This window comes from Lepidothrix coronata, unplaced genomic scaffold (assembly GCF_001604755.1).
Source record: "Lepidothrix coronata isolate B3197 unplaced genomic scaffold, Lepidothrix_coronata-1.0 Scaffold279, whole genome shotgun sequence".
NCBI classification, from domain to species: domain Eukaryota; kingdom Metazoa; phylum Chordata; class Aves; order Passeriformes; family Pipridae; genus Lepidothrix; species Lepidothrix coronata.
Genome location: NW_016690459.1, coordinates 438285 through 452795, shown reverse-complemented (window position 1 = coordinate 452795; position 14511 = coordinate 438285). Strand labels below are relative to the sequence as shown.

Sequence of the window (14511 nt, the reverse complement as noted above, 5' to 3'; positions counted from 1 at the left end):
GAGGGGGGGACGGGACCCCCTGGCACCGCCGCGGGGGTGGGTGGGGGCGAGGGGCTGGCTCCGTCTGGGGGAGTTTCTTGGCTCTTCTTGCCCCTTCTCCACGCCGGGAACGTGCCCGCTGCCAAAATGTGCTGCCCGCAGCAGCTGCCGTGGGGCGGCCGCTGTGCTCGCACTGCCCCGACCTGCCCCGGCTCGGCGTGTTCGGTGACATTCGGCTGCCGGCAGCGACCCCCCTGCTGGGACAAACCGGCCTCCCGAGCTGCTTTTTCAAGGGAAATTTTGGAGTTACGGTTGATCCCGGGCGTGCTGTGAACCCGTTCTGCGAGATGTCCTGTTTTAAAGGGGGAGCATCTGTTGTGGCTGCTCACAGGTGTTTGGTTCGTGTTTTGTGTAGTTCGGGTGAAAGAGAAGGCAGGGAGGGCTGTGCAGGTGCTCTGTGCTTGGCTGGCTTTGGTTAGCTGAGGCAAACACCTGCAGAACTCTCTTTCTAAGATCTCCCGCTGCCCAGGAAGAAGAGTGGATGATCTAGTGCTGACCCTTTGAAATGGGAGCCCCTGCAGCAGCTCCAGCCTCGCTGGGGGTGATGTGATAGGATCTGGTTACTCTCCTCATCCTGTCAGCCAGGGCCAGGGCAGGGTTTAACTGGTGGAGCCCCAAATGGAGCTGAGGGACTGCCAGGGAGCCAATTGCAGGGGGTGTGGGCTCCGTGGTGCCGAGAACACGGGCGAGACTTCAAATATTGCACAGAGAATTAGTGCTCCTGTTCCCTGACCCTTGTGTCAGCTTGGGGCAAGAAGTGCTTGTGTGTGTTTCTGGGGCGCTGCAGGACTTGGGGCACTGTTTGCACAGCCTGACTCTCTCTCCAGTGACCTCGGGGAGTAAAGTGGTTTCTTGCTCTGTTGATCCTGTGCAGTCTTGCGAGGGCGGGCAGAGGAGGTAGAGCAGGGTGGTGACACCAAAACCTTTTCCCTTCCCCAGCAGAAAGGTCCTTTCATCTGTACTCTTGATTTCTGGTAGTTTTCCAGCTATATCCTTGAAAGCATTAGTGTTTTAAAGCTTGAATTTAGTAGCCATTGCATTTCTTTGATGGATTTTCTGAGGATCTTCCTGTGCCATAAAAGTTTACCCTGCCAGCAGGACAAATCCACGGCATCCCTGGGTGCTGCCCACACCTTACACCATTTCCAGTCTTCACTTTTCTTGCCTTGTCCTTTGAAAATGTCATATCAGGAATGTGAAAGGACAATATTTGCCCAGTAAAGTGTTCAACTCTTTGCCTTGCTGAAAGGTGTTAAGTATTATTATTGGTTTTAGGTGAAAATTGGCACAGAATGGCGTGAGGGAAATCTTGAACAGTGCTGTAATGGTTTGGAAAGAGTCTTTTTTTTTTTCCCAGCAGAGAAGGTACAAACTCTGCTGCAGGACTGAGGGAAGAAATAGGAGAAGGAAAACATGAATAAGAGCATCTTCATGGAGAGAAAGCAGCCAGTCTGTGCTGGAGTAATTTGATATTAATCTGTGTTTTTAGTGTTGTAACGGTCTGGATGAGTTTTAGAATAAGAAAACAATCCACCCATGTTCAACAAAACCTGATTGGAGCTGGAACCAAGGGAGGTTTTCATGGGTTGTGTCTTGTGGCTGATTGACTGAAACTCTGCTCTGCACTGGGGTGTTTTGGAAGAGTTTTGTCCTCTGTGTTCGATCTGGTGCCTCCCAAGATACGGGCCTGGTGTTCTCTGTCTTCTGCCTGGTCGCCTTTTCCTCACAGGACTCGTAGGATCTCGGTTGTTTCTGAGATGAGCTGCCAGATTTAGAATCACAGTATCATTAGGGTTGGAAGAGACCTCCAGGATCATCGAGTCCAACCTTTGAGCCAACCCTTCCATATCAACTCAGTGCCACATCGGGTCATTCCTTGAACACCTCCAGGGACGGTCACTCCACCACCTCCCTGGGCAGCCCCTTCCAATGCCTGACCACCCTTTCCAGGAAGAAATTCTTCCTGATGTCCAGAATTCTTCCTGATGTCCCTTGGAGCGGGTTTGGCTGATTTCAGTGGGATGCACTCCATCAGCTCATTTCCATGGGAAGTACACATTAGTACAAGTTTTTAAGCCTCACTGCTTTGGATTTGTCTCACTTTGTGCATCTCATGCACGAGGACTTGTGCTCCACAGAGGTTGCAGGCGTTGACTGAAGTGGGTGTGGAATAACCCAGCTCCCTGTGAGACGTGTTCTGGATCAAATGTGTGGGTCCCCTGGTCTCAAACCACGTTGAGAACAGCATTCCCATTGAGAACAGTGCTTTTCTTCCTGGAATTCAGCCCTGAAGGCAACAAATAACTAAAGAGCTGTGGGAAATGCTACAGTGGGGTGTAGCTAGAAAATAATTGAGAGTCTTTATGGATACCAGAACAAGTCCTCCCTGGGCTCTTATTCTCATGGTGGGATTTTGTAAGCTCTGAAACAACCTCTCTAGGAAGTTAATCAGCTTAAAGGGATGCTGTTGTCTTAATAGTGCCCTGTTTGACTTTTTCTAGCTTGTACAAAATCCACCCTTCTTCCCCTTCCAGTGGACCTTTGTGCACACTAGTCCAAACTCCTTTACTGTCATTGCCAGGAGGATCTTGGCCTTCCTAGAGAGATCCTGACTCAGGAATTGTGGCAGGCCTTGCCTGTCTGGGGGAAGGCAGCAGAGCTGGGCTGTGTCTCTGCTGTCTCTGGTTTGATGGCTTCAGTTGCCAGTGCACTTGTTGAGCAGCTGCGCTGGCAAGGCAACAGAGCAGTTACTCTTGGTATCACTGTTTCAGTCTTCTAAAAAACAAGAAAACCGAAACCTTGTGTCACGGTTATTAAGTCCTAAATATAAAGGAGTTGGTTTCTAGTGAACAGGAAGTGTCCTGGTTTTGCTTAAGCCAGGTGAACCCTTGGTGTCGAGGAGGGTTTTCTCTCTCGAGGTTAAAAGAACTCATTTCCTTCAAAAGGGAGACTTGTAAAGCTCTCTGCCCCTTGCATGGTGGACGTGGGGGTGACTGGAATAGCTGAGGCTGACAGTGCTGATTTGAGCACGAGCACAGTGTTTTAAAGAGAAGATCTGGATCAGGGGCAGCCCTTTGTATGGCATATAGCATAGGAGTGCTGAGCAAAGCCTGGGCTGTATAGGGGCTATAATAATGGGAATGCTGATGAGGCTGGACTGTGGCTATAGCTGAGCTGTGGGAAATAATGTGAGGGGCAACAGTGCTGTCAGATGTGTTCTACCATGTGCTGTAGCTACAGAGCCAGTAGACGTGGGTGAAGCAATGTCCCAAACCACCTGGGTGGCAGAGGTACAAGTACATCCCAGTCACCTTGAATCCCACAATCATTAGGGTTGGAAAAGACCTTCAAGACCATCGAGTCCAACCTGTGACCAGTCCCCACCTTGCCAACCAGACCAGAGCACTGAGTGCCATGTCCAGTCATTCCTTGAACACTTCCAGCCCATTCCAATGTCTGGCAACCCTTCCAGTGAAGAAATTCTTCCTGATGTCCCACCTTAACCTCCCGTGGTGCAGCTTGAGGCCGTTGCCCCTTGTCAAGCTCCTGCACCTTGTTGCTGGGGTGACATTGGAGTCCCTGTCCCATGGAGTGGCTGTAGGTGCTGACAGGGCCTCGCTTGGGGTGCGTGGAGGAAACACTTCCCTGGTGTTCAGTGAGGGGAAGAGAAACGAGTGGGATGAGAGGCAGAGGCTGTGGAAGGGCTCAGGTGCCTTTTTAGCACCTGAGAGCAGAGAGACTGTCAGCAGCACTGGCCCGGGGGGTGTCAGCACAGGAGACACAGGTTCCCCTTTTAGGTCTTTTAGAGCATCTAGAAATCTTCCTTCCTCTTTTTTTTTTTGTGTCTGTTCCCACCTCCCTCGCCAAGGGATTCGATTCCAGCACCACTTTCCGAGTCCTTCCTTCCTCTTGCTGCGTGTCTGTTCCCAATGCTTTAAGCCAGATTTAAGTTGCAGGCCCGTGTGAGGAAAACATTAATATTTGATTGCGTTATAAGACTCAGATGTGTTCTCTTAGGCAAAGAGATGATAATTTCTTTACAGTTTGCCCTTGTGTTCAGCTACTCAGGAGCTCTTTTGGAGCGAGACAGCAGTTGGCAGCCACTTGGATCTTCCTAACAGGCTCTCAGGCAGTGCAGAATTTTCCTCCTCCCTAATCCCGGTCTGTGGTTCCGTGTGACAACTCTGAACGCTTTTCCTCTTGTCTCCACAGCTGCTGAAAAGTCTGAAGAGGCTCTCAGAGTTGCCCATCACAGTTGACATTCTCGTGGTAAGAGCTGTGAAATCTCTCACTCTTTCATCGTGTCTGTCGAGTCACGGGATAAGTGTTTTCCACGGAAATGCTGCTTTCCCTGGAAGGGGGTGTGTTTCCTTGGCCACCTGCTCCAGCCTGGTGTCACGGGCGTGATTGTGATAAGGTTCTGGAAGTGCCAGGAATGGGCAAGGAGCGTGTCAGAGCAGGTGGGAAGCCATGGAGGACAGTCTGTCATCCTCAGTTCTTCCAAGAGCTTAACACTTGACTGGGATATGAGAGTCGGAGCGGATCCCAGTGATAAATCAGCATGAAATTAGGAAGAGAGCTAATCCTTAAAATTATTGTTGGCTTCTGTCCTCAAATTTATCAGCTGCCATGGCAAATACTGACTTGGTTTATTAATACACATAATTAGACTCAGGTAGGATTAAGTCTCTGATTTACACGTAGTAAATGACATAATGTCAGCAGGAAACATGGTAAATGTGATCTCTTTGCTGTCAGATCAAGGAACTTTATCCCTACCTCACAGCAGGAGGTGGTGTGTTGACTTCATTGACTCCTTAGGAAGTTTAGCAGGGGTGAGAATGCCTGTTTTGCTAAGATGGATTCATGTTCTTGGCTCTCCCACGCAGGAGACAGGTGTTGGGAAGACTGTGAACAGCCTTCGGAAGCACGAGCTCGTGGGAGACTTTGCCAAGGACCTCGTGGCCAGGTGGAAGAAGCTGGTGCCAGTGGCCCAAGAGGCAGAGCGGTGAGTGAACCTCATGGATGAGCTTTGCAGGGGGCATCATAAACCTCTCTGGCCAAGGAAGCAAAGTGAAGGCTCTGGAAAAGCTCATAAAACAAATGTCTAACTCTGCCTGGGGGTTTTTGCCTGGTTTTGGCACAAACTTCCTGCCTTTGCTGGCTGTGGAGCGTTGGGTGCTGATGGCTGCAGTTTTGTGTGGAAGTAGGGGGCCAATTTTCAAGAATTTGATGAAGAGATTAACAGGAGATGCCAGAAGAGTGCCTTAAATAAAGCAAGAGCTGCAATCTGCTTGCTTCCCATTTTATGGTGCCAAAGACAGGAAGTTCTAGGCCCAAGGAAAGGAAGTGGCCTGCTTTGAAAGAAGGCTTTTATGAACCAAAACCCTGGGGAAACTGGGAGTTGCTGACAGCAGGCATGTTGCAGTAACAAGGCTGTGTTGAACCCAGCAATGAGATCACATAGATTTGAGTGATAAAGACCCACTTATTCATTCCTATGTGCTTCCCTGGGAACTGGGTGACATTCCCCATGGGCACCACACAGCCAGGGAGAAGGTTCTGTACACATCTGTCTCTAGTTCTAATAAAAGTGTTTAATCTATTCTTGCACTAGAAATGCAGTTTTTAAATCCCTGAACGTTGCCGTACCTGAGAAAATCAGTGGCATTCTCACCACAAAACTACCAAATACAGCCTTAGTCTTCTGTAAGAGATGTTCCAGTCCACATGGTCCAAAGGGATTGGCTCTTTTCAGTCACAGTGGGAAGTTTTAATTTAACTGTTTTGGTTTTTTCTCCCTTCAGAAATAACCTGGACTCTGAAGACCGCGACTACGAGAGGAGCAGCTCGAGCAAAAGACATCAGGAGTCCTCCCTCAGAGAGGATGAGGAGCCTGACCAGGATTATTCAGAACCCTTCCAGCCATCTTGCAGCCAATCCTACAGCCCAGATCATAGGGAAAAGAAGTCCAAAAGGTATCCCAGGCCTGAGAGAGCCCATGAGACTTACGGCTATAGCAGCCACCAGGGGAAGGGTTGGGGCAGATCTTCCCCGGTGCTCTCTTCAGATCAGGAGTACTCGGACTGTGGACAAGCTGTGTCACCTGAGCCGAGCGAGAGCCCTCAGGATATGGACACAGACCCTTATGCCTCTGAGGAGCAGGAAGAACCCACAGTATTCCACCGGAAAGCCAGCAAAGGCCACAGCTTTCAGGAGAAGCTCGTGGGAGGCCGGAACTCCGGTGACTTCTGTGACAAAGGGAACACGAGTCGAAGCAAAGAGCACAAATCTCACAAGAAGCAGCGACTTGATGGCAGAGGGGACGAGAGGACCTCTGCCTTCAGCCCAGAAAGATTGCACAAGACCTCTTTTAAAGAGCAGCTCCGAGAATCCCCCGTGGCAGCGGCCGGCAAGGAGAAGCAGAGGACGTCGGATGGCACCAAGAAGGAGAAGAACCGAGAAAGCAGCACCTCCAAAAAGGAGAAGCTGCACACGCTGCCGCCCTTGGAAGAGTCTTTGGACAACCACGTTAAGAAGCAAAAGCATCGGGACTCTGAAAAGAGCAAATTGGAGAAGTCCAAGCCGAGCCTGGAGAGCTCCAGCGCGGAGCGGGAGAAGCGGAAAGCTGAGGCTGACTCGTCAAACAGGGTCAAGGAAAAGGGGGTTTCTGGGAGCTTAAAATCCTCGGAGGGGAAGCGCAAAATCTCCGACGTGGACAAAAAATCGGCGGGTTTTTCCTCAAATTCTGGGGAGGGGGAAGCGGAGGATGAGTTTGAACAGCCTACGATGTCCTTTGAGTCGTATCTCAGCTACGACCAGCCCCAGAAAAAGAAAAAGAAAGTGGTCAAACCCTCGGCTGGGTCAGCTGGGGAGAAGGACCGAGGGCACAGCAAACAGAACGGATCCAAAGCCAGCAGCAACAGCTCGAGCTCGAGTCAGAAAAGTCCAAGCCACAAGAAAACAAGTGAGAAAAAGGCAGAGAAGAAACCTCCAGAGCCTCCTAAACCAAAGAGGGTAAGGTTTGGAAGGATGTGACAGTGAGCAAAGAAGGCAGGATCAGCTGCTCTCGGTCCTCTGCCATCTGGGGCTTGTTGGTTTTCCCCTTGGAAAAGTGGGTAAAGAGGGAGGGGAAGAAAGAAATGCAGTGGGTGTTTTTTATGCTTATTATTTTATGTTTGGTCAAAAAATGGGGAGAGTAAAAGAGAAAACCTTCAGCTAAATACTCATATGGAGGAGTATTGGACAATGATGCACTTGTTAAACAGGCAGAGTATCTGTAGAGGTGAGTCAGCTCAGAATCCAGCCCAGTGTTCAGTGCATCTCCTGCTAACAAGGTTCCCTCTCAAGTATTTACACTCTAAAATGAGTCTTTTTTTATCTGTATTAGTACTACAGTTTTGTTAATTAAATCTGTTGGTGTCCAGAAATAGGAGAACTGGTGTTACAGTGCAGCTCATTCCAAAAGACAAACCTTCTTTTGTGAAAGCCTGGAAAATGAGCAGTATTTCTCTTCATATTCATTGTCACATGGGTGCCAGGGCTTGGTGTATAAATAGGGACTAACATATAAAACCTTTACTGTTTCATCCTTTTACTGAACTTTGAAGCACTTGGCTCTTCAAAAAGTGTTTTTTATAATGTTAACAGCATTTAAAATTCTGCTTTGCCATTCATTCTAAAAAGTGCCTCATATCAAAGTTTTAAGTTTCCCTCAGTTTGTGACATTCCCTCCTCTACCACTGCAGAGTTTTTTTGCAGCAGGAGGAGAAGAGGCAGAACAGGTAAATGACATATCAAGGATATGTTTCTGCTTGTCCTGGGTAGGTTAAAGATGTGGATGGCTCTTACTGGAGGAAGCTGAGTGATTCAGATCCCAGATTTTGGCTTCTTCATATTGACAGCCTAGTCAGAGCCACCCCCGAGGCTGTTTCCCAGTGGGAAGTGATCAGCATTGAGTGGTTTATTCAAAATATGCAGAAGAATGCAGTTCAGTGCTGTTTGTACACTGGTGGGATGTCACATTCTCCTGTACTCCTGTCTCACTTGCATGTCCATCCTCTCTTTCCAGATAATCTTAGATGTGGTACCAACGTTACCAGACATCCCACTGCCCCCGATCCAGGCCAACTATCGTCCTCTTCCCTCCATCGAGTCCATTACCTGCTCCCAGACAAAAAGGAAAGGTATGCTGGGCAGGAAAATAGGTTTGGAACGAACCAGTTTGTGGGAGAGAGCAGGAGTGGATGCTGGCTGGGTCCAGGTCTTTCTGTTGGGCTCTGCCCAGAGTCCGGGTTTCAGAGAAAAGCAGCTGCTTTCCCACCTGCTCCGGCAGAAACGAGGAAAATCCTTTGCTGACCCTTCTTTGGGGTTTGGGCTTTGGGCCTTCCCTTCCTGAGCGAGGTTGCAGGTCTCCTGGAGAAGGCTTTGCCCGTGGGGTTGCTCCTGGATTAATCCAATTTGTGTCTCTGTGGTGTTCAACGGGGTGGGCTCTTCATTTCTCTGCTCCCTTCTCACTCCAAGTCCTTCCCCTCACAGCAGTGTCCTCGCCGGTCGAAGAGAGCGAAGCAGGTTTCACAGGCCGACGGTTAAACTCAAAAATGCAGGTGTACTCGGGCTCCAAAACCGCCTACCTCCCAAAGATGATGTCCTTGTACCAGCAGTGCATCAGGGTCCTCAGCAACAACATCGACTGTAAGTACCTTGCCTCAGTTACACTGAAATTTTGGCAGCTCGTTTGTATAAATCCCGGCAGCGCCTGGCCTGGAGCGTGGGAACACCTGCCCCTTGTCACAAATATGGGACAGATCTCCCTGAAAGCTCATGTGCTGCAGGGATCAGCACCCAGAATGCTTTCAGGCAGTGCTAAAGCACTGGAAATTGTGGCAAGCAGAGCCTGCATGGGCACTTCTTAACCTGGAGGTACCGGTGCCTCAGGTTCATTTCCCCTTCCCCTGCAGTTTTTTCCACTGCATTTGAAGGTGTCAAACCCTTTCCTCGGCAAGGAAGGAGCAGGACAAATAATACTCTGTGCATCTTGTTTCTCTCTAGCAATCTATGAAGTGGGTGGTGTCCCTTTCTCCGTGCTGGAGCCGGTGTTGGAGAGATGCACCCCAGAGCAGCTGTATCGCATCGAGGAATGTAATCATGTGAGTGCCTCGCCTGGGAAGGGATGTGACATGGAACAGTCATGTTCTGTCCTCATCTGCAGTAGCAGAATAGCAGAGAACAAAGCTTTTTTTTATAACAAGAGTTGGCTTTTGATAGTCCTGAGTTCCTGGTTTTCCCATCTTGCCCCTCTGTGGAATTCCAGCGATGCCGGTGCCAAGGGGAGTGGAGGTGTGCCCGGAGGGATGCCAGCTCTGTGTGGGTTTGTTTCAGGTGCTCATTGAGGACACGGATCAGCTGTGGCACAATCACTGCCTCAGAGATTTCAAGAATGAGAAGCCAGAGGAGTTCGAGTCGTGGCGGGAGATGTACCTGCGGCTGCACGACGCGCGCGAGCAGCGGCTGCTCATGCTGGCGCGGAACATCGGCTCGGCCCACGCCAACAAACCCAAAGGTGGGGCTGAGGGAGGGTGTTTTGGGGTGACTGGCTTAAAACTAGTCCAGTTTAGGAGGTGCATAGCTCTGGGTTTTTATGTGGTGGCCTTTGCTTCTGGGTTTGGCAGCTTCTCGCTCTCGTCCTAGTGGTGTTGATGCGGAGCGATCTTTTGATATTTTACAGCAGGAATGTTTAGGGCTGAATAAGCACCTCCTGTTCCAGAGTGGCTTCTCCATGCTGGGATTGAAGAAAAGTAGAGTGGGGAGAATCATTCCTGCTCTTTTGATGAATGTAATGAGAACTCCTGAGCTGATCAGTCTGATTTTTCACAGCCTGTGCTGTGACTGCAAGAGGTTCAGACCTTGGGGAGGAGACTTGTTACCAGAGCTTGGGAGTGGATGGACTGGGGAGAGGTGGATGAACTTGAAGACAAGCATTGAGGAGCCTCCTTTATAGTAAGCTGGATCTAAGTGATGTTCCCCTCTGGCCTCTTGCAGGGAGAGTGGCCAAAATGGCATTTGTGAACTCTGCAGCGAAGCCCCCTCGGGATGTACGAAGGAGACAAGAGAAGTTTGGAACTGGAGGGCCTCTTCTGCCAGAGAAGACCAAGTGAGTGTTTCTCAGTAGCTCTTGCTGCTCAGGGCCTCCTGCCAGCTTCCCCCTAAAGCTCTGCATCCGGGCAGGAAAGGATACTGAGTGTCTGGGAGCTCCTTTTGCAGTGAAACTTGTAACTCTGCTGGGCTGTTTCTTGCTGGGAAGTACAGAGGTGGTTCCACGTGGTATCAGCCGTGGTGCTGTTGGCAAACATGGCTCATGTCTGTAGAACTGCACCAAACTGTGGTGAATCTTTACTGAAATGCCTGTCCCCTGTGTGTTTCAGAATCAAACCTGTCCTGTACACATCCAGCAAAAGCCACGCTCGAGTGAGTGACGAGCAGTCCTACGATGGGCCCAGCACCAGCAGTGCCCACTCTGTCCCATCTTCAGGTAGCACCTTCTCCTCCTTCGACCCCAGGAAACCCCCAGTGAAGAGTAAGTACAACCTGCAGAACATCCCTGTGGCCTCTTTTTGCTCCTTCTTCACCAACAGCTGCTTGTGCTGCAGGAGAATTCCAGGCTATGCAGGAGGGTTTGATGTTGGCATCTCCTCTCCCTGAGGAGAGCCCGTTCAAACTTCATTCACAAGGGAAAGCACAGGGAAACATCCAATTCACTTTTTCTGCTCAGAGCTGACTGTGTCAGCCTGTCCTACTGGCACCAGTGCCCTCCTGCTGTCCTGTGTCTGTCCAGCTGTTGGGAACTATGAAAATGTGGTGGAGTTCTCTTGGGAGGGAAGCAGGGAGGGTTTAACCAGAGGTCTGTGTTCTTGCAGTGCAGAAAGCAGTGGGTTCTCCTCGGTCTGTGACCTGATAAATAGGATGGGCCATGATCAGAGAGCACACACTTGCCAGGGCTGCAGCTTTGAATTGCTCTCTGCTCTTACTCTGCCACTTCTCCTTTCATGTGTGGGAGTTTGTTGTTTGATTTGTCTTTTTTTTTTTTTTTCCCCCTTCTTTCTCCGTTGCAGAAATTGCACCAATGATGGCAAAGACTATCAAAGCTTTCAAAAACAGGTTCTCTCGGAGATAAGTTTGCAGTGCTGACCTGGGACTTTCTCTCATGGGAAGGAGTGGCACTGGAGGGGGAGAAGGTTCCCAAACAGCCCTTACCCTTGGACTCTTTGGAGGCTGCAGCTGCTGGGAGAAGCTTCAATCTGCACAAGATGACGGCACAGTATTTTATCTTTTATTCTGGTCCCTTTCTCAGTGTCAAGCCCCCCCTCTTTCCCCCCTGCCCTCAACATCCTGTTTCTGGCTTTGGCATCCGTCGAAAGAAGGGTGTACAGAATCTCCTGACACAGGAAAATGTGAAGTCTTGGCACCTGCTGAGAGTGGAAGATCCAGAGACTTATTTACTATTTAACCTCTTAATAAATTATGAAATGGTTTTAATTAATATTTTGCCCCTCTACCCTGCTGTGTTATTTATGTCGCTCCCAGTAGTCTCTCCCCTCCCAGTCCAGCCCAAGGGGTCATCCTCTGTGACTTGAGCTGGAATCCATCTGTCTGAGTGGAAACTGGGTGTCACGGGAGTCTTTCCTTGTGATCTGGTACCTGCTGGGCCCAAAGTCTCACCTGGAGACTCTGGGACAGGTAGGACTGGTGGCCCATCCACTTGTCACTCCTTTAGCAAGTGCATCAAGTCCCGAGGCTTCGCTCCCTGCTCGTGTGTGTTAATAAAACCTGAGCTCTTGACCTTCCCCCCTGCTGTTGCTGTAGATCCTGTACAGATGCTTTTGTGGCCGTGCAGGGATGCCAAGAGCCTTTGGGGACGTTTCCTCTGCTGCTGTTGTTGTCTTCTGCTGGCTACTGGGAATAAAATTGCAAGGGATTGGGGAGGAATTTTACTGTGCACCAAGTGGGATTTTAACTTTTTATTGGGAGAGGAATGGGGGACTTTGCAATTGAAAGAAGTTTTTAAATATCAATGAAGGCATCGTTTGCCTCTTTTAGTGGAAAGAAGGAATACTTTTATCTTGTTTTCTGTGTGGAATTGGAAAGGATTTATTTCCAGTTTGGAAGCTGGTGCCTAAATCCTGTCTTTGCCTCTGTATGTTTTGCTCTGCCCCCTCTTTGGAAGAGTCCAAGGACTGTGGTCTCTGAACCTGGAACCACTTGAATGAGGTTGGAGGGAAGTGAGTGACAGAAAGTGGTTGTTCTAACGTGTGTCCTTCACAGCAGGAGTTCAAAAGGCTCCGTTGTACTTGGTGTCTGAGGAGCTGGAGCTCGGGAAGGAAAAGGTGTGTGAGGTGACACGGTGGAGCCAGTGGCTGGTGGGAGTGTGAGGAAGTGCCCTGGGGCTCCCCGGTGCTGCTGAGGGGTGTGGTGGCAGCTGGGCTCGCTGGACACACCCAGGCTGTGCCATGTGGAGCCTCGTGGGGAAAGTTTCTGCTCGTGGGTTGTGTCTGTCCCCAGGTGAATTCCTCAGGGCTGGTGCAAGCAGAGGATGGGGCTGGTGAGACCCAGGTCTCGTGGTGGCCTCTGTGAGGGCTCAGAGGCCCGACTGGATCGGAGAGGGGAGGGATTCTCCTGTTCCAAGCCATATTTGCTGCCCTAGGACTTCGCTGTCTGGGTGGAAAAGATGCTGGTAGTGGATGCTGTTGTTGTTGGCAGCTCCTGAGAAGCTCTGCTGCTGGCTTTCCGTGGCTGCCAAATCCCAAACCGGTGGAGTTGTCTGTGTGCACTGACCGGGGGAAACCTCGCTGTGAAGGGTCCTCCCTGGAGGGCTCTGGAAAAAATCCCTGTTTGCTTCTGCTTTCTCTTGGGTTGTCTGTTTCTTTCCTTTTTTTTTTTTTTTCTTTTTCTCCCTCCCTTTTAAAAGATTCCTTGCTTTAAAACCATTCTGTCTGCTGTTTATTTGGTCTGTTCTTTTCTTAGTTTGAAGATCTTGGAAAAATGTTCTCAGACTCTCATGTGCTGTAAGTTTGTTACAGTCCCAGATGCTTAAATGTTACCGTGCAGCATCTTCAGTGTGTGTTGTGCTGTAAAATAATGGCTCCTTACTCCTGCGTTTTTGCTGTATTTAATTTTGCTGTATTTTTAATTAGATAACAATATATTCTCTTTCTGCTGACCGTTGTGCTACCGTTTATTTCTCCTCTGTACTTGGGGCAGGGGCAGAGGGGAGGGAAGCAGAGCTTGGCATCGTGTTCAGACACGATGGAGCTTCGAACAAAGGAGCTGGGTGATGCCCAAGAACAATTTTGGGCGCTGCTAAAACTGCCAGTTAATTAATACCCCAGCTCAGTATTCAGAGGGGGGTGTTGCCCAGTCGTTGCTGTTTTGGGGTGATGCTCCTTCCCTCTCAGAGCAGCCCCTTTGCTCCAGGCTTTGCCAGCCGTGTCCGTGTTTTAGCTCTGTGGGATTGCAGGGAGGTGACACTGTGTCTGGAGTGACTCTGCTCTGTGCACCCCACGGGGCTGATGCCAATTCTTTGCCCTTCCCTTCCTTTTGCTCGGACACTACAGGGCAGAGGAGGGTCATCCCTCGGCTGGGAGCAGAGGAGGGTTATTTCCATGGGATAAGTCTGGGATTAAAGTGCTCATTCCCAGCCTTGTGCAGTTGTTCTGTGCTCCACCACACACAGAGGACCGAGCAGAGCTGCCTCTTCCCCCTTTCCCGCCCCATCCCGGCGGGATGAGTTGACGGGAGTGAGGAGGGGGGGGAGCGATTTGGCCTCGCGTTTGTATTTTGGTCCCATAACTGTGTATATACAATTTTCTATGTTCCCTTTTTTTTTTTTTTTTTTGTGGTAACCGAGATGAATATTTTAATTAGATAAGTTATATGAAAAGAGGAGAATCATGTTTCAATAAAAGCCAAACGCTGGACCCTGGGCTGCTTGTTCTTTCCTGGCTCTGACAGTGAATGTTAAACTAACGGGTCTCTGTGGCCCCTTGGAGGGTGATGCTCCGGGATTGGGATTCCCGAAGGGAATGCTGCTCCTGCTCCCTTCCTGGCTGGAAAAGGCCCCCAAGTTTGACCCTCGGAGCCTTTCCGAGCCCCCTCGCCGGGACCACCGGGGTTACTCAGCACGTGCAGCGCCAGGCCACGCCCACATGGGCGGGGCTTCGGGCTATGTGGGCGGGGTAATGGGCGCGTTCGGTGTATGTGGGCGTGGTGATAAAAGTGGGCGCGGCCTCGTGGACAGTGGGCGCGGTTTCTGATGCACTGACTCAAGTGCTCTATGGGGAGGTGGGCGTGTCCTGGGCTCTGTGGGCGTGCCCACACGGCTCCGTGGGCGTGGTCATGGGGCGGTGGGCGCGTCCTTTGTGCTCCGCACGTATTTGGGGCGTTGGGCGTGTCCGGAGGGCTCTGTGGGCGGAGCAA

The 14511-nt window shown here is 50.4% G+C and overlaps 2 protein-coding genes across 3 annotated transcripts in view; both read left to right on the top strand.

The window, feature by feature from the left end:
- Positions 1-13256, top strand: part of TCEB3 (transcription elongation factor B subunit 3) — a 14125-nt gene extending 869 nt beyond the window's left edge. The window contains exons 2-11 of one of the 2 annotated variants that reach the window (XM_017836534.1): positions 4252-4308; positions 4929-5047; positions 5847-7056; positions 8111-8225; positions 8581-8733; positions 9091-9188; positions 9421-9601; positions 10081-10192; positions 10464-10615; positions 11151-13256. In XM_017836534.1, coding sequence (XP_017692023.1) covers positions 4252-4308; positions 4929-5047; positions 5847-7056; positions 8111-8225; positions 8581-8733; positions 9091-9188; positions 9421-9601; positions 10081-10192; positions 10464-10615; positions 11151-11212 — 2259 coding nt within the window. In that variant the 3' untranslated portion in view covers positions 11213-13256. Of the gene's footprint in view, positions 1-4251; positions 4309-4928; positions 5048-5846; positions 7057-8110; positions 8226-8577; positions 8734-9090; positions 9189-9420; positions 9602-10080; positions 10193-10463; positions 10616-11150 lie in introns of both variants that reach the window. The other variant, XM_017836533.1, reaches the window with a different exon arrangement.
- A 984-nt stretch (positions 13257-14240) lies between these two features.
- PITHD1 (PITH domain containing 1) overlaps positions 14241-14511 on the top strand; it is a 3724-nt gene continuing 3453 nt past the window's right edge. Inside the window, exon 1 of the mRNA XM_017836520.1 lies at positions 14241-14331. Within this exon, the coding sequence (XP_017692009.1) occupies positions 14241-14331 (91 nt within the window). The remainder of the gene's footprint in view (positions 14332-14511) is intronic.